Source organism: Oenanthe melanoleuca, chromosome 15 (assembly GCF_029582105.1).
Source record: "Oenanthe melanoleuca isolate GR-GAL-2019-014 chromosome 15, OMel1.0, whole genome shotgun sequence".
NCBI classification, from domain to species: Eukaryota; Metazoa; Chordata; class Aves; order Passeriformes; family Muscicapidae; genus Oenanthe; species Oenanthe melanoleuca.
The window spans coordinates 13,224,659-13,245,882 of NC_079349.1; the positions used below are offsets into that span (position 1 = coordinate 13,224,659).

A 21,224-nucleotide genomic window follows, 5' to 3' on the forward strand; every position below is an offset into this window, starting at 1 on the left:
GAGGTGGCAAAGCCACTGCCACTGGGTGGGTGACCATGCAGCCAGTGCAGGGTGGAGTCAGAGGGCTGCTGCTGGCGCCCCTACCTCAGAAGGCTCTTGGAGGGTCCAAAGAGATGTTGGAGGAGACTTGAGGAAACCATCCAAGCCAAGCTGGCTGAGAAGAGACAGATCCAGGCTTGAGGAGAGGAGCCCCCCAGAGCTGGCTCTGGGGGGGGTTGCTGCTTCAAGAAAACTCTGGCTCCAGCCCAGGCTCAGGCACCAGGCAGCGACTGACTGCAGGACCATGTCTTGGGCAGAGCTGCTGTCCAGCCACCAGCACTGGCCAGCTCGGTCCATTCCCGTGCCATGGACAGCACAGCCACTGCTGGGATGCTCGCCAGCCCTCAGCCCAAGGTCAGACAGTGCTGACCTGTACCTGACTCCACAGTGAAGGCAGTAAAGCCACATTTGGTGCAGAATTAGCAGTGCATTGGCCTCTTGTAGTGTCAGCTGGCTGCCTGGTGACACCACACTCACCAAAGGTTGAGGGGGGCACTCCTGGCTCTGGAGAGGTGACTCAGAGCCATGGTGGTGTGGCAGCTCTCCCAGGGACTCCAGACTTGGACAGGCATCTCCTGCAGGAGGGTGTGTGCTGGTGGTTCTTGGGGATTGTTCCCTATGGCAATATGCCCCCATGCACCATGCTCCACAGACAACCAGCTCCTGTTGTATTTCTTGTCCCCCTGCTTCCACCCGGCCTCCTCTGTACCAGCAGTATGAGGAAAGCCTTGCAACTGGTTTGGGGGCTCAAGAAGCAGCAGCAGGACGAGATCAACACAGATTCCACTGTGCCAAGGGAAAGAACATCCCACTCTCCCAGTGCAGAGGTCCCACGGCCGTGAGCATCAAAATGTGGCCTCATCCTGCCCAGCAGGAAGAATCCCACTGGGGTCTTCCCCAGCCACTCTCTCACTCCATGGTGGGGGTGACAGGGTGAGGAAGAACAGGGGAGCTTTCTCAGGTCTGTCTGTCCCTTCATAGTTCAATCCAGGCTTAGTTAAGGCTCTTCCTGGGCTTCACAACCCAGCTGCAAGGTTGTTTCAAGCCCTTGGGTGCAGATGCTGTGGTTTCATTCTCAGTGCTGGTATGTTCTATGGAGCTCAGGAAGGACCTGTGCTTCCTCCACCCATGCTGTGTCACCTGCACTGCTTGTGGCATCACTGCAAACACTGTTAGCTGGTCAGGGACTACCCCAGCTCAGCCTGAGCCCATTCCCCAGGAGCTTCTTGCACATCCCAACATATCCTGATGTACTCCCTGCCTGGACAAATAGAGCATGGGACACCTCAGGTCATATGTCCCCATGTGTGCCACTCACCTATCTCCCCTACATTCCCAGATCCAGCCTAGGGCGACAGATTGTCCCCAACAGCTGACCCAGCCACTGTACAGCTCACTGAGCTCCTTCCTTCAACCAAAGCCCATGTCCCTCTGTCCCCATGGCACTTGTGCAGGTCCTGGCAGAGGACCCTGTCCCAGCTCCATCCCAACAGCTTGCCCTGCATCCCCACCAGCATCCTGGCCCAATAGTGATCCCATGCAAAGCATGGCCCTGTACTTCATGGAGCACCCACCAGCTCAGATCCCTGCCCCAGGAGCCCCAAAATCCCAGCGTTTTTGTCCCCAGCCCTGCAGGCTGCAGAGGCAGTGCCCAGAGCTGCTGGGCTAATGAGAAATGCATGGGACCCACATCTGGTAGCGATTGAGCCAGGAGCAGTGCTGGGAAGGGAGGAAGTGCAGATTTCCTGCAGCACAAAGGAAGGGAGAGGAATGTCCGTGACAGAGCAGAGGCTGGCTGCCCCCTCTCTCCATCTTCACAGGGGTGCACAGGCATCAGATCATGCTGACTGCCTTGCTGGCACTGCTGGAGAGGGTCCATGTGCTTCCTCTTGCCCGCTCAGCTGCCCAGCCACCCCCCTTCCACCCACAGGCACCCCATGGCCACTATCCCGAGCCATGGCCATGCACTGCCAGAGCCTCCTGCAGGACCTTCTCCCACCAGCCTCCTGCACAGACAGACACCCCCAGCCTTGAAAGCCCCTCGGAACAGCCTGGGGCAGGGAGCAGAAGGCTGGTGAAGCCCTTAGAGCAGCAAAATCAAGGCAGAGGCTGCACTGTGCCATGCCCATGAGGCTGTGACACTTGGAGGGGACAAGGCAAGTGGCATTTATGTCCCCAGTGCAGGCAGCCGTGTCAGGGGAGGCAGCTGGTCTGGTTGTGTTCCAGGTGAAGCCTTTGTCACCATGCCTGAGCATCACTGGCTGTCAATGGGATTTTGGGTTGTGCTGCTGGGGGTATTCCCTGGGACAGCAAAACTCTGTGACAGCAGATGACACACAGAGGGGGATATTAGCAAATTAGCATTAGTATTAGCAGTCCCTTGGGGCAGGATTAGCAGTCCCTCAAACCGGGATTGGCAGTCCTCAAACTGGGATTAGCATTCCCTCAAACCGGGATTAGCCATCCATCAAACCGGGATTAACAGCCCCTCAGGCCGGGATTAACAATCCCTCAGCCCGGGATTAGCCATCCCTCAGGCCTGGATTTAACAGTCCCTCAGGCCCGGATTGGCAGTCCCTCAGGCCGGGATTAGCAGTCCCTCAGGCCAGGATTAGCCGTCCCTCAAACCGGGATTAGCAGTCCCTCAAACCGGGATTGGCAGTCCTCAAACCGGGATTAGCCGTCCCTCAAACCGGGATTAACAGCCCCTCAGGCCGGGATTAACAGTCCCTCAGGCCGGGATTAGCCATCCCTCAGGCCGGGATTTAACAGTCCCTCAGGCCCGGATTGGCAGTCCCTCAGGCCGGGATTAGCAGTCCCTCAGGCCAGGATTAGCCGTCCCTCAAACCGGGATTAGCAGTCCCTCGGGCTGGATTGGCAGTCCCTAGAACCGGGATTAACCGTCCCTCAAACCGGGATTAGCCGTCCCTCGGGCCGGGATTGGCAGTCCTCAAACCGGGATTAGCCGTCCCTCAAACCGGGATTAACAGTCCCTCAGGCCGGGATTAGCCATCCCTCAGGCCGGGATTTAACAGTCCCTCAGGCCCGGATTTAACAGTCCCTCAGGCCCGGATTGGCAGTCCCTCGAACCGGGATTAGCCGTCCCTCGGGGCGGGGCTTGTGAGGGCCTGAGGGGCGGGGCTTGAGTTGCTCGGGGGCGGGGCTTGAGCGGCTCGGGGGCGGGGCTTGAGCGGCTCGGGGGCGGGGCGGACGGTGGAGGCGCGGGGGACGTGGTCTGGCCCCGCGCATGCGCAAATTGCGTCAGGAGGGAGAGTTCGCCGGGCCGTGCGCAGGCGCAGATCGCACAGGGACGGTGAGGGAGCGGGGGGAGCAATGGCGTGGCCCGGCGGGTTTGAGGCGGCCGAGCAGCAGCAGCAGCAAGTGCTGTCCCGGCAGCAGGAGCGGCACTACCGGCTTCTGGCCGAGTTGCAGGCACTTGTCAAGGCGCTTCCCAGGTGAGCGGAGCCCGAGGGGGTGCAGGGGCCGCTGCCGGTGCCGGCGCTGACCCAGTTTGTGCCCGCAGTGCCTGCCAGCAGCGCCTCTCGTACACGACGTTGTCCGAGCTGGCGCTGGCGCTGCTGGACGGGACCGTGTTCGAGATCGTGCAGGGGCTGCTGGAGATCCAGCACCTCACCGAGAAGAACCTGTACAGTCAACGGCGGCAGCTGCACAGCGAGCACCGCGGTACCGGCGCCGCCGTGGGCGTAGTCCCGGGCCGCGGGGGGACCGGAGACGGGAACACTGAGGGGGCCAGGGCACAAGGGTGGCCGTGCTGGAGCACTGGAGGGGATGGAGGAGATGGACTGCTCAGGGGAAATGGGGGTGGCACTCCAGGGAAGGGATGGGGACCCTGCGGGGGGAAACGGGCCTGCGGCTTCTCTGGGGTCGGGGTAGGCTCGGGGGGTACCGGGGCTGGGACGTTGTGGGGGGGACCCAAGGGGTACAGGTTGTGGGGGCGGTGGGGGGACCCAAGGGGGACAGGTTGTGGGGGCGGTGGGGGGACCCCAGGGGGACAGGTTGTGGGGGACCCAAGGGGTACAGGTTGTGGGGGCACTGGGGGACCCCAGGGGTACAGGTTGTGGGGATGGTGGGGGACCCCAGGGGGACAGGTTGTGAGGGCAATGGGGGACCCCAGGGGGACAGGTTGTGAGGGCATTGGGGGAACCCACGGGGACAGGTTGTGGGGGCACTGGGGGGACCCCACGGGGACAGGTTGTGGGGACGGTGGGGGACCCCAAGGGGACAGGTTGTGAGGGCAATGGGGGAACCCAGGGGGACAGGTTGTGAGGGCAATGGGAGACCCCACGGGGACAGGTTGTGGGGACGGTGGGGGACCCCAAGGGGACAGGTTGTGAGGGCAATGGGGGAGCCCAGGGGGACAGGTTGTGAGGGCAATGGGGGAACCCACGGGGACAGGTTGTGGGGATGGTGGGGGACCCCAGGGGGACAGGTTGTGGGGGCATTGGGGGACCCCACGGGGACAGGTTGTGGGGAGGGCACTGATGGCTCTCAGCGGGGAGAGGTGGCACTGGTGGCACTCGGGGCACCTGGCAGCAGCATGCTCGTGCTGAGCCCCCCTTGCCCGCGGCAGGTCTGAAGCAGGAGCTCTTCCACCGGCACAAGGAGGCCCAGCAGTGCTGCAGGCCCCACAACCTGCCCCTGCTCCGAGCAGCCCAGCAGCGCGAGATGGAGGTGAGGTGGGTGAGGGTGGGGGTGCAGAGCTGTGTCTGCTGCCTGGGCTCTCACAGCCCCATTGCTGCAGGAGCACTGCAGGATCTCCAGAGGGTTTGGTTATTCCTGCCCTGCAGCCTCGGGAAACACCAGCTGTCCTGGCTGGCTTTGCTAGCACAGACCTGGGTTCCTCACCCCAATCTAGAGGCCTCCTCCTCCACCTTTTGTGCCCTCAAGGTAAGGGCACAGGCTCTTGCCATCCCAGGTGTGATCTGGGAATTGTGGAAGCTCAGGAGCCTGCTCCAAAAGCAATGCTCTCCACAGTACTTTAGTGATCCACCATTACCTGATGGGCTGAAGCCTGTATAGGATAGGAAGCAAGAGACAGAAAACATGGAGAAGGCACCTAAGATCTGCCATGCTATTGTAACGAGTCAAAAGTAGACAGTACTCAAAACAATCACATTTTACTGAGTACCACTGATAAGGAGGAAGCACCACAAGTTTCATAATTACAGTAATAGTTTCTGAGAGGAGGAAACACCTCGAGTTTCATAATTACATTAATAGTTTCTGAGAGCATCCCAAGGCATTTCGAAAAGATTCAGTCCCAGAGGACTTTTCTGTCACCTCTTGGTGATAGATAGAGGCAGTTTTCTAATGTAAGAAAACTGCAAGTGGCTGTCTGTGTTAATCAGTGGAGTTGAAATGTGGGAGGAAGCTACTTTGGTCCACATTAGGTGAAGGAGAACTGTTTCCTGCCTTGGCCCATGGCAAGAACCATGTCTGTGCTTGCTGTTGGATTCTTTGATGTTTCCATATTTTTCATTTCCTGTCAAGGTGAGTAAAGCCAGGCTGGGCCTCTGGTACTTGTCCTTGTTACTTTCTGTCTCTGAGTAACTAAGACTTGCAACAGTAATCTCTACTGCCTGTTCTAAACGCTTCCAGTAATTCATTAAATTGCCCAGATATGTCTCACTTCTCCTTGTCTTACATGCTGTGAAACTTCCTCCTACCAGCCCTCTGCCTTCCTTCTGTTTTCCTCTCCCAGGTGTTAATAGAGTCACTTCTTCCTGTCTTTATCCTCTCACAGTTCAGTTGTAGAGCATTTTGGGAGGAGTCTGATCTCTGTTATATCTGATATGTGTCTAATTGGAGCTGCCCTCTGTGGTTAAAGGTTTCCATGACCAGCTCCCATGAGATAGCTTGGGACTGGGCTCCCAGGACAGATAATACAAGGTGTATATTTTTAGATGTATGGTTTCTCAGTGGAACCCTTGGCATTTAGAAAAGCTTAGCTCATCATGCAGGGTCCATGGCCACTAGGGCTGAAGCAAAACTTTTGTGCCTCAGATTTGTCCAAGACATGGCACTTCTCTCTAACCCAGAATTAGATGTCTCACTAAACAATGTGAGGCACTTAAATTGGGGTGTTCTTTTCAAGCCTAAAGAAAGTCAGTCCTCCAGCACAGTAAGTAGAGACAATAGCACACTGAGGTGGGTGGGAGGAAAGAAAATCTGGGGAATGAGGGATTTTCGGAGGGATAATCTGTTGTGTGTCCTACAAGGGGAGTGAACCCCTGGACTGAAGAAAGTGTGAGAGCAGAGTTGCTTAGGTTTGTTCACAGCATCCTTTGGTGAAGTAGCAGTCATCACTCTGCCTTGCATTCTTTTGGGGCTGGAAGTTTCTTCCCATTTATTGCCATGAGATCCTGCCCTAATGTTTTCTCTGGAGCAGCTTTTGTATGGCCACCTTCTTGTGGATCCAAGTTCTGCATCTTCCTTAATTGCAGGTGGTTCTGTGAAGGTTTCTCACTGTGATGTGCTAGTTGTGGGCTCTACATCCAGGAGAGGGACCAAGAGGTAGCTCCTGCCCCATGTTAGTGATAACTGCTCTTTGTTAGGTCACACCTTTTGCAGAGACATGGATACCCTTGCTGCAGACACACCTCAGCCCTTCCCCAGACTGTTCATGGCCAAGAGTTCTGTTGCACAAATTCTGCATTTTCACCAGGAACTGTGGCAGGGTGGAGGCATTCAGCTCCCCTCCAAGGCCTCTTTACCCACCAGCCACTAGTGTAGGAGATCCTGGGGTTTGTGCCTTTCTGTGCAGCAGGGATAGATTAACCACATGGATGTTTCCAGCTGAACATGTGCCTGTGGTCTCTGTTACAAAGGGACAGCATTGCATGAATTAAATGTTGAAACTTGGGGCTTTTCACAGAATCACAGAATAAGCTGAGTTGGAAGAAACCTATAAGGGCCATCCAGTCCAGCTCCTGGCCTGCACAAACACCCCAACACTCCCACCCTGTCCATCCCTGCAGTGCTGTCCAAACACTCCTGGAGCTCTGGCAGCTTTGCAGGTGGAGGTGTTAAGACCTGGAGTTGTGCTGGTTTCCTGCTGCTATCCTTGGACTCATCAGGAGAGATTCAGGGCCTGGTTGCTCTTGGGTTCCACTAAAAGTCTTTGAGATGAGAAAAAAGCTGGGAAGAAGGCAGATATTTCACTTTACCAATGACTTGTATGTGTTCCAGGCTATGGAGCAACAGATCCGAGAGGAACAGCGAATGATGGATGAGAAGATAGTCTTGGAATTGGACCAGAAAGTAATCGACCAGCAGAGCACCCTGGAGAAGGCTGGGGTGTCTGGCTTCTACATCACCACCAACCCCCAGGTTGGTGTTTGGGCACAGCAGGCAAGGCCTTTTGACAGGGTCTGAAGTGACAGGACAAGGGAGAATGGCTTCGCATTGCCAGAGGGCAGGGTTAGGTGGGATTCAGGGGAGGAGTTCCTTTCTGGAAGGCTGGTAAGGCATGGTTACCCAAAGCAGCTGTGGCTGCCCCATCCCTGGAGGAGTCCAAAACCAGGCTGGACAGGGCTTGGAGCAACCTGGGATAGTGGAAGAGTTTTCCCTGCCCATGGTAGGGGGTGGGAATGGATGACCTGTAAAAAAACCTTCCAACTCAAACCATTTCATGATGACAGTGCTCTTGGGTTAGTACTTTTAATTTAAAAAAAAATAAAATTCTTGCTGTAGATAAATGGGGGATGGATGTGTCAGACAGAACAATCTGTCCTTTGCCTCCCAGCTGGTGGGTGGTATGTGCTGGAGAGACCATGTACTCAGCTCATAACAAAAGAGCAGAAACCCAGGTACCACTTGGCAGCATTCCCAACTTCCTGCACTTCTTTTTTCCATTGTGGAGAGGAGAAGCACTGTGCCAACAGCCTGCAGTCCTGTGACTCTCAAATGGGTCTGAAAAGCACTAAAATAATTAATTTACTGCATTTATATTCAGCTGAGCTATAAAAACTGACTTCAAAACTGTTTATTAGGCACCTTGTTCATTCTTGCATGTGGCTTGCTGGAGCTGATGATCTTGGGCTTTGATTAAAGAATTGTTCCCAGTTTCCCCAGGACATTTACTCTCAAAACATCTGAGGAGTCACCTGGTTTGTCCACATTGTCCTTATGCCACCACAGGAACAAAAAACTCAAAATTCCTGAGTCCTGTTGTAGAGCCATACAAGTTTACAGTGAACACAGGGACAGGCTGTTCTTAACTCTATTTTTTCAGCTGATTAAATGTCACTTTGATAAAGACCTACTGCTGAGAAAAGATGGCTTAAATGAAGCTAAACAGCCAATTTCTAACACCCACCCACATGATTCCCAATTGTGGAGCCCTGAACAGCCCTCTCATTTTTTCAGTGTTGCCATTCCCCTGCTGTATAATGTAGAGAGGCCATTCTCTCTCTCCTGCCCTGCCCTTTATGTTGTTTTTGTAAGTAATAACTCTGACTAGGGTTCCTCTCTGCTGAGTTTGTGTATGTTTGCCAAGCCCAGTCCGGATCTTGGCTTGTGCCTGTGAGTGCCACCAAGAAATCCCTGCTGGAATCTGTTCATGTGCTTCCCATCAGCTGATGTGTTTCCCCCCCAGTCTGTATGAAATGCCTCCTTGTGCAGGGGATATATTTTTACAAAAATAGAGTTTTATTTCCATAACTCCATGTCTGCAGGGCTGAGTCACAGACTCACTACACTCAAATTACTGGCTCCACTATGTTGTCTCTGAGCTAGATGTAATTAAAGAGTGAGCAGGTGGAGAAGGAACCATGAGCTAATGCTGATGTCTCCACTTGACTGTGGTCCTGGAAAAGGGAGTTTTCCAGGAATGGGGAATGAAATGCCTGGAGGGAATATGTTGCACCTGCATTGGATCCCAGTTAAAGAGTTCCCAAAGCAATCCCTCCTCTTCCTGCCCTTCTATGCTGGGAAGGGGTCAGGGAGTTGGAGATGCTGGGGGGATGTGGGGAGGGGCCTGGAGAATCTCCTGTGGGGCTGCTGCCCCTCCTCAGCCTGCAGAACTGGCCAGCCCAGATAGTTCCTAGCACATTTATCATGGCCAAGGAGAAAAAGCCTCTCTGGATCCTTGAAGAATCCTCAGGCTCTGGGATTCCTAAGACAGCCACAATTTGCAGCAGGTCTGGTAAAATGTCACTGCTCCATGTTTTAGAGAAATGCCTGAACAATATGAAGCATTTGATTGTTAGCTTACTGGTTGTTTTTTTGGTTTTTTTTAATTCCCTAAGAACAAGAAGCTCTAGAGGAGGTGGTACAGGCCAGTTCTTCCTGCTTCCTGCAGCAGGGAATGGGATCATCTGCTTTTGAAACACCTTTCTCCTTTTGCAGGAGCTGACTCTGCAGATGAATTTGCTGGAGCTGATTCGGAAGCTGCAGCAGAAGGAAGCTGAGGCTGAGAAGACATTTTCCTGAAAGAGAAATCTGCTCTTCACTTCCCAGAGTTTTTCCTCTGACTTCCCTCTAAACAACAGACCGTCCATGCATTTGCTTTGTATTGTGTCAGCAGGAGGCTTCAGGAGTACAAGGAATTGCTGAGGCACTTGGCTTAGAGCTGGGGCAGGCAGAACCCACTGCTGGGGGTGGCTCTCTGATCCTCAGAGCAGTGTCAGCTGCACCTGGCTCAGCTGGGAGCTGAGGGAGTGTGGTCACCTGTCAGGAGTGTCCTGCAGTGCTGCTGAGGCCATCACTGAGCCAGGGCTGGGCTGAGCACTGAGGCAGCCGTGGAGCCCCTGCTGTGTGAGGGTGACCTTTGTTTAGATGATAAAACTGGGGGGGAAACAATTCCAGGGGTGATTCTGCGTGTTGTTGAGGCAGGAACAACCTCTTGGGCAGACCCTTCCCAGAGTCTCCTCCAGGCTGGTACTAGCATTCTCTGTATTAGTGTATCTGTATGCTGGCCAGCATTATCTGTATGAAAGGAGAATTTCAGGCCTCAGCCCAGAGTTACTGGACTGGTGTTTGCAGTGTTCCCACTGACTCGGAAAGCAGAGCTTTTGCTTTCTTCTTTTAAACCAGTTTCCAAATGAAGAGAAATAAAACGCTCCCCTTTTGAGGCTGCAGCTTTCTGAATGCCAGTGGTTGTGTTTGTCCTGTCCTCAGTTGATGAGTATGGGATGGAAGCTGGGGAGGAACCTGGAGTCTTCCTGAGATCTTTCAGGGTGTTGGAAGAACTCATGGGTGGCCTTATGGTGGGGAGAGCTTGTGCTGGAGGAGACAAACACAAGGTCAGAGCTACAAGGACCAAGGAGGCTTTTGGAAATTCAGGGCTGAAGCCCCCTCCCATTTCCATCGTGTGGGAGTTCCCTCCTCTGGGGATGATGCTGCTGTGGTTCAGCAGCTGGAGACAGGACCTACTGCTTGTGTGGCACCTTCACCTCCTGGCTGAGAGTCCCCATCTGGAAAGAAGGCTGGTATGGGGCCTGCACCACTGCAGGGTCCCCACAGAGCTCCTGGGACTGTGTTGCCACTGGACCCTCAGGTAGAAGCTGTGTGCTACCCTGCTGAGCAATGGTGAGGGGCAGGGTGGGCAGCATTCCCCCTGGAGACACCATCCTGGGAGGATGCAGGGTAGCCATGGTGCAGGTTGGGTGAAGTCAGCATCTGTGGTCAGGTTTGTGAGCAGAGCTGTTGGCAAGGAAATTGCTTCCTAAGGTAAGGATAGGGAAGGCAGGGGTGAACAATGATTCCTTGGCAGGAAAGGATGCCCAGGTGCTGGGGGTCACACTGCCTCCCAGAAGCTTCCCTTTCCCCTTCACAAGCTCTCTGGAATGGCTGCAGCAGCAGCAGATGAGGGTGTGGCTGCAGGAGCTGGGATCCAGGTGACTGCCCTGTGGGGTGAGGAATGGCGTCCCCTTGGTCCAGAGCCCTGTGATCCAGGATTGCTGCTGTCTGGAGAGCTGTGCCAGGGATCACAGGAGCTGTTCTGGCACTGCCATGGCAACAGCAGCTCTGAGGCTTCCTGCTTCCACTGCCAGATGGCTGTGCCAGGCAACTGATCAGATCCAAGCTGAAATTTTCTATGCCTGTAGTCAGGTTGGGTTTCAGACAGGCCAAGGTGGAGAGCTGCAGGGGGTTAGATGTGGGTATCTGGTGGGAAAGGTTATCTCAAGGGAGCAAAGCCCCGGGATGGCTTGTGGTCAGATCAGCAGGATTTCAGCAGAGGAACACTTGCTCAGCCCCTGAAGCTGGACTGTACAATGTGGAGGATACCGATAATTTTCCAGCAAGTGTCATTGTGTCACCAGAGGGTGACACCAGCTCACAGCATTGCTGTGCCCCAGCCACTGCAGCTGTGGTAGAGCTGGTAACAGGGCAGACCTGTTGAAAGGGACCCAAGGGGGCTGGAAGCTCTGCTGGGCTTTGGCTGTCTCAGCTCCTTGGTTCAGCGACCTGTGCAGCTCCTGAGCTCTCAAGCAGTGTCCCAGGAACATGTGTTTGGCTTCAGCCATCCACAGACTTGGACCAAAAGTGCCTGCCCAGAGCTCCATGTATGCAGAACTGACATGGAGAGGGGATACAACCCGAGGATCAAGTTCCTGTTCAGGTGCAAGGTGATTAATGTGAGCTATGGCTCCATGCCAGTCCCATGTTCACCCGGGAGCTGTGGAAGGTGAGTGATGGGTGGCAGCAAGGGACAAGATCTGTTATTCCTTCTTTTGCCTATAGTTTGGGCTGCTGAGGAGAAGAGCAAGGTCCCCTCCACATAAGGAGATCGATCCAGTGTGGATCCAGAGGGGTTGTTCAGGAGCTCCCCCTCCCGCAGCTTTCCCCACACCTCAGTTTCTCCATGACAAACACCTGAGCACAGAGGATGTGCTGCCCTTCAGGCAACGTGGCCTTGGACTCCTCCAGGGATCCAGGGGCAGCCACAGCTTCTCTGGGTACCCTGTGCCACGGCCTCACCACCCTCGTAGCCGAGAATTCCTCCCCAATATCCCACTTAACCCTGCCCTATGTTAGCGGGAAGCCATTGTCCCTTGTCACTCCAGGTCCTTGTCCCAAGTCCCTCTCCATCTCTCTTGGAAACCCCTTTAGGCGTGGGAAGGAGCTCTGAGGTCGTCCTGGAGCCTTCTCTTCTCCAGGCTGGACACTCCCAGTTCTCCCAGCCTGTCTGCATCTCCATGACCACCCGGATCCCGTTTCCATGCGGCTCCAGCCGCCCGCACGCTCCCGGGGGATGCTCACCCTGGGGTCGTGGGGACCCCCCCGTGTCTGACCCTCCCACAGGCTGGAGGTGCAACCCCGATACCCCAAACCTCCGCTGCCCGCTCCGGGAGGCAGCCCCGGGGCTGGGGCTGGGGCTGGCCCGGGGCTCGCCCACCCTCCGCCCGCCCCCGCCCTTCCGCCGAGCCCGGGAGGCGGAGCCGGGCGGCGGCGGCGGCGCGGAGCAGGTGAGGCCGGGGCCGGGGCCGGGGCCGGTGCGGGACCCCCGGGCACCTTCGCAGGTGAGCGACAGGCGCTGCGAGCGGGAGCCGGGCTGGGACCGGCACTCCGGGGAGCGTCCCGGGGTCGGGGTCGGAGTTGGGGCCGGGGCTCGGCGCCGCCCGAACCGGCATCGCGGCGGAGCTGAGCGAGGGCGAAACTATCGCCTCTCCCCGCCCAGGATGAGTCCGGAACCGCCCCCGCGCCCTTCTCGGTGCGGGGGTCTCCAGCCTCGGCCGCCCTGAGCTGCGGGGATGCTCCGTGTCCGGTGGGCTCCGGGCTCCGCATCCTCCCGGCCGCGCCTGTTGCGTTTGTTGGGATTGAGGACCCGGCACTGCCAACGCCTCCGATCGCGGGGACTTGGATGTGCAGGGATGGGAGTCTCGGCCAGCACGGATTGCCCCTTGTCCTCATGGGCCATGACCGGCCCGTCATTCCGTCCTCTCCCAGTGGGCTCTCCAGGACCTTTTGGCCTCTGCGAGGTGGACCCTGGAGCAGGGCTGCACCAGCCCTCCCAGCATGACATACTGTTCATGTCGGTGTGGGGCTTCTGGCTCAGGAAGGAGGGCATCTGGGAGGGGACAGTGTCCTCAAAGTCACCAATCACCCCATGGAGCTGCTGGGAGCAGCACCTGAAGGTCCCTAGAGCTGTGTCCTCCCAGTCATAGTGGCAGCTGCTGTTTCGTGGCATGCTGACTGTTTCTTGATCTGGCTGGGGACTCCCATGGGAGCTGCTCTGGACTTCTGCTGCATCCTCTCTATCACGCCTGAGCTTTCCCAGGGGAAGCAGAAGGATCCTGGCAGCTGGGAGATGCTGCATGTCCCTGTGGCGGGGTCCTGGCCCAGCAGGGTGAAGTTCAGGTGGGTGTTGGATAAGGTGGAGAGGAGGCAGCAAGGAAACCTTCATCAGGGCCAGAGCAGACTAGTCTGGGCTTTAACGGGGAGATGCTGCCCTGGGAGTGCTGTGGTTTGTCTGCCACCTGGCACACGGGCACATGTCCCTGTCCTGTGCCACCCGTGGAAGAGGACACACTCTGTGCTGACCTCTGTGTTGGCTGGGGAGCCAGGGACACCTGGAATGTGCCCTGGTGGTATTTCCACCCTGTCCTCAGTGCCTGATTCCTCGCTGCCAAGGGAATATTCACCCCTTCCTGCCCCTCTGCCAGGTCTCCAGCAAGATCTCGCTGCTGAGGACAGCTCACCCTGCTGAGGGCAGGGCCCGCTGCCCCCAGGATGGCAAGGTGGCTGCCCCGCTCCGCCGACCTGACCCGCTTCTGCCAGAAGCTCAACCGGGTGAAAACTCTGGAGGATGACATGATGGAGACGTCCTTTAACAGATGCCTGTCCACCCTCGATTTGACGCTGCTGGGCATCGGGGGCATGGTGGGCTCCGGGCTCTACGTCCTCACGGGCACCGTGGCCAAGGAGATCGCTGGCCCCGCCGTCATCGTCTCTTTCATCATCGCTGGCTTTGCCTCGCTGCTGGCTGCTCTCTGCTACGCTGAGTTTGGAGCGCGCGTGCCCAAGACGGGCTCTGCCTACATGTTCACCTACGTGTCCGTGGGTGAGATCTGGGCTTTCCTCATCGGCTGGAACGTGCTGCTGGAGTACATGATCGGGGGGGCCGCGGTGGCCCGGGCCTGGAGCGGCTACCTGGACTCCATCTTCAACCACAAGATCAAGAACTTCACCGAGACCCATTTGGGTACCTGGCAGGTGCCGTTCCTGGCCCACTACCCAGACTTCCTGGCAGCTGCCATCCTGCTGGTAGCCACCGCCTTCATCTCCTTTGGGGCCAGAGTGTCCTCCTGGCTCAACCACGTCTTTTCAGCCATCAGCATGGGCGTCATCCTCTTCATCCTCATTATGGGCTTCGTCCTCGCTCAGCCCAAGAACTGGAGCAGCCAGGAGGGCGGCTTTGCCCCGTATGGGCTGTCGGGCATCATGGCTGGCACAGCTACCTGCTTCTACGCCTTCGTGGGCTTTGACGTCATCGCGGCCTCCAGCGAAGAGGCCAGGAACCCGCAGAGGGCTGTCCCCAGGGCCATCGCCTTCTCCCTGGGGCTGGCCACCGGCGCCTACATCCTGGTGTCGGTCGTGCTGACGCTGATGGTGCCCTGGCACACGCTGGACCCTGACTCTGCCCTGGCCGACGCGTTCTACAGGAGGGGCTACGCCTGGGCAGGGTTCCTGGTGGCTGCTGGCTCCATCTGCGGTGAGTACAGGCAGCGGGAGGAGCTGCCCGCACCCCCTGCCTGCGGGGCCGGGAGCAATCCCCAGTTTGGGTTTGGGTCTGACAGAGTTTTCCTTCTTCTGCCTGTCCCTCAGCAATGAACACGGTCCTGTTGAGCAACCTCTTCTCCCTGCCACGCATCGTCTATGCCATGGCCGAGGATGGGCTCTTCTTCCAGGTCTTCTCCAGGGTGCACCCCCGCACGCAGGTGCCCGTCGTCGGCATCGTGGTGTTTGGGCTGCTCATGGCTCTGCTGGCCCTGGTCTTTGACCTGGAGGCCCTGGTGCAGTTCCTGTCCATCGGCACGCTGCTGGCGTACACCTTCGTGGCCGCCAGCGTCATCGTGCTGCGCTTCCAGCAGCAGAAGGGAGCTGTGCCCACGGCCGGCAGCCGGCCCGGCGCGGAGCCCCGCGAGCCCGCGGGCGAGCTCAAGGAGTACGAGTCCTTCTCCGACAAGCTGCAGCTGGTGGACAGGGACAAGGGCAAAGAGCAGCGGGAGCCAGGGCAGCTGAAGGCAGCGTTTGAGCCCTACCTGGAGTTCCTCAGCGACTTCTACCCCGGTGAGGTGGTCACGGTGGCCGTGGTGACCCTGATGGTGTCTGCCGTCTGCCTCTGCTCCATCCTGGTGTTTGGCAACACCCACCTCCACCTGCCCACCTGGAGCTACTCCCTGCTGCTGGTCCTCTTCAGTCTGGGCTTCCTGCTCAGCCTCCTCCTCATCTGGGCGCACGAGCAGCAGCACAGCACCCAAACCTTCCAGGTATGCCCAGGGCCCAGGCAGGGAGCCCCTCTGCAGGGCTGAGGGAGGTGGGGGCAGCTCTGCTGGACCCGCAGGAATCCAGGCACAGAGTTTTGTTGAAAGTGCCATGACTGCTGAGGAGGAGGAAGGAAGGGAGGAGGAGGAGGGTGTTTGTGGATGCTGGGTGTGGGGAGTGCTGGTGCCTCTGCTGTTACTCTGTGTGGCTACCCCTCCCCGAGGAAGGGACATCCCCATGGGATGTTTCCCCATCCCATGGGACCCAGGGATTGCTCAGGTCCCTTCTCTGCATCCCCACAATTCCTCTGCTCCTCTCCTGCCTCAGCTCCTTATTTTGGCTGCCCTTCAGCTATGTGATGGAGCTAATTTTCAGCCTCCAAACCACATCTATGCCTCTTGTGCTCCTCCTCTCCTGTTTTCAGCCCACCTGAGCCCTGATGTAGTCAGTGCAGCTTCATAACACCAGTGGTGATACCACTTCCCTGCCATGCCCCTGCCCTGGCTCCTTCAGCAAGGACCACATTGGCTCAAGATGATGCCAGGAGCTTGTTTGGTCCTCATGATGATGCCTGGCTCCATTGTTCCTTTTCCTTAAAAAAAAGTTCTGGAAACCCTAAGGTGACAGTCCCTTTGTCCCACACATTTGCCATTGCTGCCTTTTGTCTCTGTGATTTCAAAGATGGAGAACATGGTCCTGCAGGTCTCACCCCCATCTCCTTTTCTCCTGCAGATCCCCCTGGTACCCCTGTCCCCCGCCCTGAGCATCGTCCTCAATGTCTACCTGATGCTGAAGCTCAGTTACATGACGTGGCTGCGCTTCGCCATCTGGCTCCTCTTGGGTGAGTGCTCCCAGGGAAGGGGAACAGGGTTTGTCTTGGCACTCTCTGGCTGCCTCTCCCCCACTTGTGGGTCTGTGAACACATCATGCCCCTTTCTGCCTCTAGTTCCCCTTTGGAGACACAAGCTGAGGTCTCCCAGCATCTGCTGAGCCTCTCTGTTCCCCAGAGTGTTAAAGTTCAGATCCTCCTTACAGCCCTGGGCAGAACCACCTCTCATTCCTGAGGCAGCTCCCTGGAGCTCAGGAGGTCCTTCCCTTGCTCAGGGACTGGGGTGCTCCCCTTGCCCTTGACCTGCTGCAGGACCCTCTTCCTTTGCAAGCAGCTCAGTTAAGCCCCCGTGGTGCTTTAGCTCCTTTCTCCCCTGGGTTGCTGGCCATGCTCACTCTGCAGTGCTGCCAGCCAGGCTGGTGCCAGCAGCCAGGCTGTGCTGCAGCCCTGCTGTCCCTGTCCCTGCAGGCCTGCTGGTGTACTTTGGCTACGGCATTTGGCACAGCAAGGAGAACCTGCGGGAGCCGCGTCCCCAGCGCGTCAGCGCCCGCTACGTGGTGTTCCCGGGGGGCAGCCTGGAGGAGAGGGTGCAGGCAGTGCAGCCCAGCTCCCAGCCTGCCAGCGGGCTGCCAGACCCTGGCACCGACGACTGCAGCAGGTGACGCGTCCGGCAGCGGGGACACCTGGAGCTGGGAGCGTCGGCATCTCCAGGGAGGCCAGAGACCCCCCCCCCGGTGCTGCTGGCAGCAGGGCCATGGGGCTGCTCTGAGCGTGGGGCTGCACCTAGAGAGGATGAGGATGCTCACCCTTCCCTCCCTGCATGCTTCTGCCAGAGTGGAGGGGCCTGCAGCCTCCCTCCCCGTGCCCTGCTCTCAGGAGCTGGGTCCCAGCCCAGTGCTTGCCCTGCTCACCAGGAGCCCTGTCCTTGTCACCTCTCCCTGAGCACACCCTGGCGCTGTGCAGCACATCTCCTGTTTGCCAGCACATCTGTGCAGCTGGGAATGCAGAGCTTCCCCAGGGGCCAGTCCTGCCCATCCTGCCTCTCACCTGAGTGCAGCCCCTGCCTCCTGCAGAGTCCCACTGGGGCCAGTCATGCATCCATGCATCCCCACAGGCACCCCTGCCACCCTGTCCCCAGGGCTGCTCTCCTCAAAGGCTGGCACTGAGGGCGCTGGGGGTAGCTGGAGACATGGCATGGAGAAGGGACATGGCCAGAGTGGGTGTTTGGGCAGGCAGCCCAAGAAAGGCAGTGGAGGCTGGCACAGCAAAGCCCAGCTGCATCTTCCCAGCCTCTGGAACTGGCTGGCTGAGGGGTGGTCTGGGGGATCTGCTATGGCCAGCCCTGAGCAGGGTGGGGGGCTCAGGACCCCAGGGACATTGCCTTGTCCCTGGAGGTCCCCAGCAGCATCCCTGGGCTGGCCTGCTGGAGCTGGCTCCCCACTGCTCCTGCACCCCAGCACCACCTGCCCCACTGTGGGGACTTAGCCCCCACATGATGCCTCTTCCAGGCTCTTTGGACAGGCTCAGCAGGGGCTTTTTAGTGTTGCCTCCTCCCAGTCATCCCCATGCTCTGGGGTCACCCTCTCCAGCTCACACCCAGTGCAGGGTGTCATGAGGGGGTCCCAGCAGCATTGCTGCTGCCACCCTGGCTGTTCTGCCCATGGGCAGCCTGAAGTGGAAGGGAAGAGAGTCTCAGCAGGTTTTGGAAGTCAGTCAAGCACAAGGTTGCCAACTTGACAGGCCTTGCAGCATAGACACCCCTCATCCTCATCCTCATCCTCATCCTCTGCAAGCTGCAAGGAGCTGGGGACTGTGGGCAAGCTGTTGCATCCCTTCTTGCTGGCCAGTCCCTGGGGGCCCCAGAGAGGCTGTGAGGACCCTCAGTAGGACAGGCTGGCTCTGGTGAATCCCCCTGGCTGCAGCACTGCCCAGTGTCCCACCTGGTCCCTGCCCCGCTTGGCACCTCTGTCGTGGCTTGTGAGCAATGGGCTGATTTGGTCACCTCATAAACACTCCTGCTGCCATGGCTCTGGCTGCTTGTCATCTCTGTGTCCCCAGGACTCCAGGTGGGAAGCTGCTCCCCAGTCAATGCCCAGGGAAGCACTCCCAGCTTGTGGGGAAGGGAGGGTGATGCTACCCACTGCCTGCTGCTGCCACTGGGGCTCCTGTCACGAGGACAAGCTCAGCCAGACCCACAGAAACCAGAACCCCACAGTGCTGGGGAAGGCTGGATTTGAGCCTTACAGTGCACAAATACCCTGACACTGAACCCCACTGTGAGCAGCCAGGACAGTGCTGAGCCAGCACCTGGGCAGGGTCTAAAACTGCCCAAGGTTATGATTCAAATGATGTGAGACCTTGTGCAATCAATGGGACTTTAATTATAACCCACAGTTATCCCCATCCCCACACTGCTGTTCTCTAGGGAAATGTCTGTCCTGAGATGAGAGAGTCCTTCATTAAAAAGCAAGTGTTCAACAGGCACCCAGGGAAGCACAGGCTGAACCCTCCTTAGTGACTCAGCTTTAATCTCAGTGATAAATCCATTGTCAGCAAGACAAAGGTGAGTAAAAGATCCACAGGGACACAGGAGGAGAAGGGAGCTCAGCACAGGCTGGGGCAGGGCAGGAAAGTCCTCACAGAGTGATGGGCTGAGGGTGACTTTTATGTTCCCCTGTAGAGGAAAGGCAATGGCAGTCACATCTCTCAGCTCTCCTAGCAGGGCTCTCATCAGCCTTTTAAGCTGCAAAAGACCAAAGGGTTATTGAATGAGCCTGGTAACCATTGATATTTACTCTATTTAAAAACATTCATTTCTAAAAATTCACAGAAATCCCTGTTGGGCTGTGGCACACAAAGCACAGGGTCCTCCCCAGCGGAGCAGGGGCTGCTGGGGATGCAGCCAGCAAGGTATTAAAGGATTGGAGTGTAATTCTCCAGCACCTGGGAGGCCACTGGGGCCTCTCAAGCACACTTGTGGGTTTTTTTTAAACAGGATTACAAAATTGGTCGGTTCATCTGTCATACACTATCCTACAGTGGTAACACACTCTGCACAGAACATGTATTAATTGATTTTTAATTGACTACTCATTAATGCACACAGAAAAAAAGGAGGATGTCAGCAGCCACTGGCACTGAGACAGCCCTTCTACAGGAATTTGTTCCTGAAAATTGTAATAGCAGAGAGAAAAAAAATCCAAACTAAACAGCATCAGCAGGGTTTTAAGGTGGCAGCCTGTAATTGTAAGAGAAAACACTGGCTGCCCCACCCATACCCTTGATTGCAAAGAGATGAAATGTAAAGTGAAACCATTCCCGTGTGCAGCTCCCAGAACTGTTTCATGGCACTTCAGGAGCAGCTGCTTGCTGCTTCCCTGAGACTGACCAGGCACCTGTTTTCCAGAGCAGTATCCTCCTCCAAATTAGTTTAAAATGATACAAAAGTCCCCTGTTTCCTGGGAGCTGTGGCAGTGGTGTGTTCAGGTTGCAGGAATTCAATCTGCTTGCAGAGCTGCAGGGAGGTAAGTGGGTCAGTGCTGGAGAGGCAGTGCTGGGCTCTGGGAATGCAAAGGGCTGGATGAGCCCTGGGGCAGGAGCAGCTCTGGCACACGTGCTGCAGGCTGGGCTAAGAGGGTTAATGTGAATCCTGGGTGATAATCCCCAGCCAGGGCTGGCTGAGCCTCTCCAGTGATGCTGCTGGGCTGGGAGCACTGGGAGCATAGCTGCCAGGGCAGTGCTGGTTTGTTGTGCCCTGGGAGGACAGTTCTCATAAGGCAGGTGCAGCAGGACAAAGGAAAATGCAAACCCAGAGGGGAACAACGTGGGATTTGTACTGGAGAGAATCAGTGTTGGGGCTGCCACCTACCCCCTTTAAATAGCAGTGAGCTACCTGTGGTCCTTTTCAGCCTCAGAGGTTTTTATTTTGGTGAGTAAAATTTTTGTACAATAAAAAACAATATATAGACTAGAAAAAATATCTGTATTGATTTATCAATCAGAAATTAAATTAAATCATTCAAAATATTCATTAGAGTAATTTTGACTCTAAAATGGGGAAAATTAGAAACAGAGAAATGAAAACATCTGTGATATGTCCATAGACACTGGATTATTTTTCTCTCTTAATTCCAAGGTCTGTGTGACCCCACGTCACAGACGACTCTTGGGCAGGCACAGGCACAAGGCCAACAGCACATCAGCTTTATGTGAGCTCCCACAGTTTAAGAACAGGAGTGAAAACAATTCCCTGCTCGAAGCCTCTGGCCAAGGCAGCTGCCCTTGGATGTAGAAATGGCTCCAGCTAATTCTGAGTTTAATCCAATGTTTACTGCTATAGCCATTCCAAAAATCTCCCCTAAGAAAAAATATGTGAAACCAAACAGTTTAAGAGTTGCAAGGAATCCTGGCTTAGTTCATGTACTTCTCTGCAGCTGTCTGTATTACCTCTGGATGATTAAAACTACATCTTTTACTACCTCATTTACCACAAGCTCAAAGAGAAGCTCAGACAGTGAAGCATCTGTGTTCTCTGACGTCGAGTAGCCAAGACAGCAAAGAGGGGCTGAAAATCCAATCACTGTGACAAAGGCAGGGGCTGTGCCTGCTCCTTCCCCCGCTGGCAGAGCCTGGGAGCTGAAACCAGGCAGCCAGGGAGCTCCACAGCCTCCTGAAACCCCTCCCACGGCCGCTGGAAATCAGAGTGGGTTTGCTCATCAAGTGTTCTGTGAGTTCCCAGTGGGGCAGGGAAACCTGAGGTGTCAGCCAGGACAAACCAAAAGGAAACCATGTCCATGAAGGTGAGAGAGCTGGGGAGAACTGCTGGGCTGTAAAAGGAGCAGGAGGTGAGCAGGACAGGGTGGGGACAAGCAGCCACTGCAGCCTCCAGAGGTAAGCACAAAGGAAA

The 21,224-nt window shown here is 56.5% G+C and overlaps 2 protein-coding genes across 3 annotated transcripts; both read left to right on the top strand.

The window, feature by feature from the left end:
• The first annotated feature begins 3,226 nt into the window (after positions 1-3,226).
• Positions 3,227-10,139, top strand: DGCR6L (DiGeorge syndrome critical region gene 6 like). Its single transcript, XM_056504380.1, has 5 exons — positions 3,227-3,494; positions 3,563-3,723; positions 4,631-4,731; positions 7,249-7,389; positions 9,409-10,139. Exons 1-5 carry the CDS (start codon positions 3,373-3,375, stop codon positions 9,490-9,492), a joined length of 609 nt encoding a protein of 202 aa, XP_056360355.1. The 5' UTR covers positions 3,227-3,372; the 3' UTR covers positions 9,493-10,139.
• Positions 10,140-12,423: 2,284 nt separating this feature from the next.
• Positions 12,424-20,831, top strand: SLC7A4 (solute carrier family 7 member 4). 2 transcript variants are annotated; one of them, XM_056504457.1, is made up of 5 exons: positions 12,424-12,470; positions 13,668-14,716; positions 14,830-15,494; positions 16,222-16,330; positions 16,787-20,831. In XM_056504457.1, the coding sequence occupies exons 2-5, from the start codon at positions 13,735-13,737 to the stop codon at positions 16,978-16,980; spliced, it is 1,950 nt and encodes a 649-aa protein (XP_056360432.1). In that variant the 5' UTR covers positions 12,424-12,470; positions 13,668-13,734; the 3' UTR covers positions 16,981-20,831. The 2 variants fall into 2 exon arrangements, with proteins under 2 accessions (XP_056360432.1, XP_056360431.1); XM_056504456.1 differs by having other exon boundaries at positions 12,446-12,524.
• Positions 20,832-21,224: the final 393 nt, after the last annotated feature.

Coding starts and splice junctions, on each gene's coding strand:
- DGCR6L (XM_056504380.1), top strand. CDS start 3,373: ATGGCGTGGCCCGGCGGGTTTGAGGCGGCCGAGCAGCAGCAGCAGCAA. Junction 4,732..7,248: donor CCCAGCAGCGCGAGATGGAG/GTGAGGTGGGTG, acceptor TATGTGTTCCAG/GCTATGGAGCAACAGATCCG. Junction 7,390..9,408: donor ACATCACCACCAACCCCCAG/GTTGGTGTTTGG, acceptor CTCCTTTTGCAG/GAGCTGACTCTGCAGATGAA.
- SLC7A4 (XM_056504457.1), top strand. CDS start 13,735: ATGGCAAGGTGGCTGCCCCGCTCCGCCGACCTGACCCGCTTCTGCCAG. Junction 15,495..16,221: donor ACAGCACCCAAACCTTCCAG/GTATGCCCAGGG, acceptor TTTCTCCTGCAG/ATCCCCCTGGTACCCCTGTC. Junction 16,331..16,786: donor CGCCATCTGGCTCCTCTTGG/GTGAGTGCTCCC, acceptor CTGTCCCTGCAG/GCCTGCTGGTGTACTTTGGC.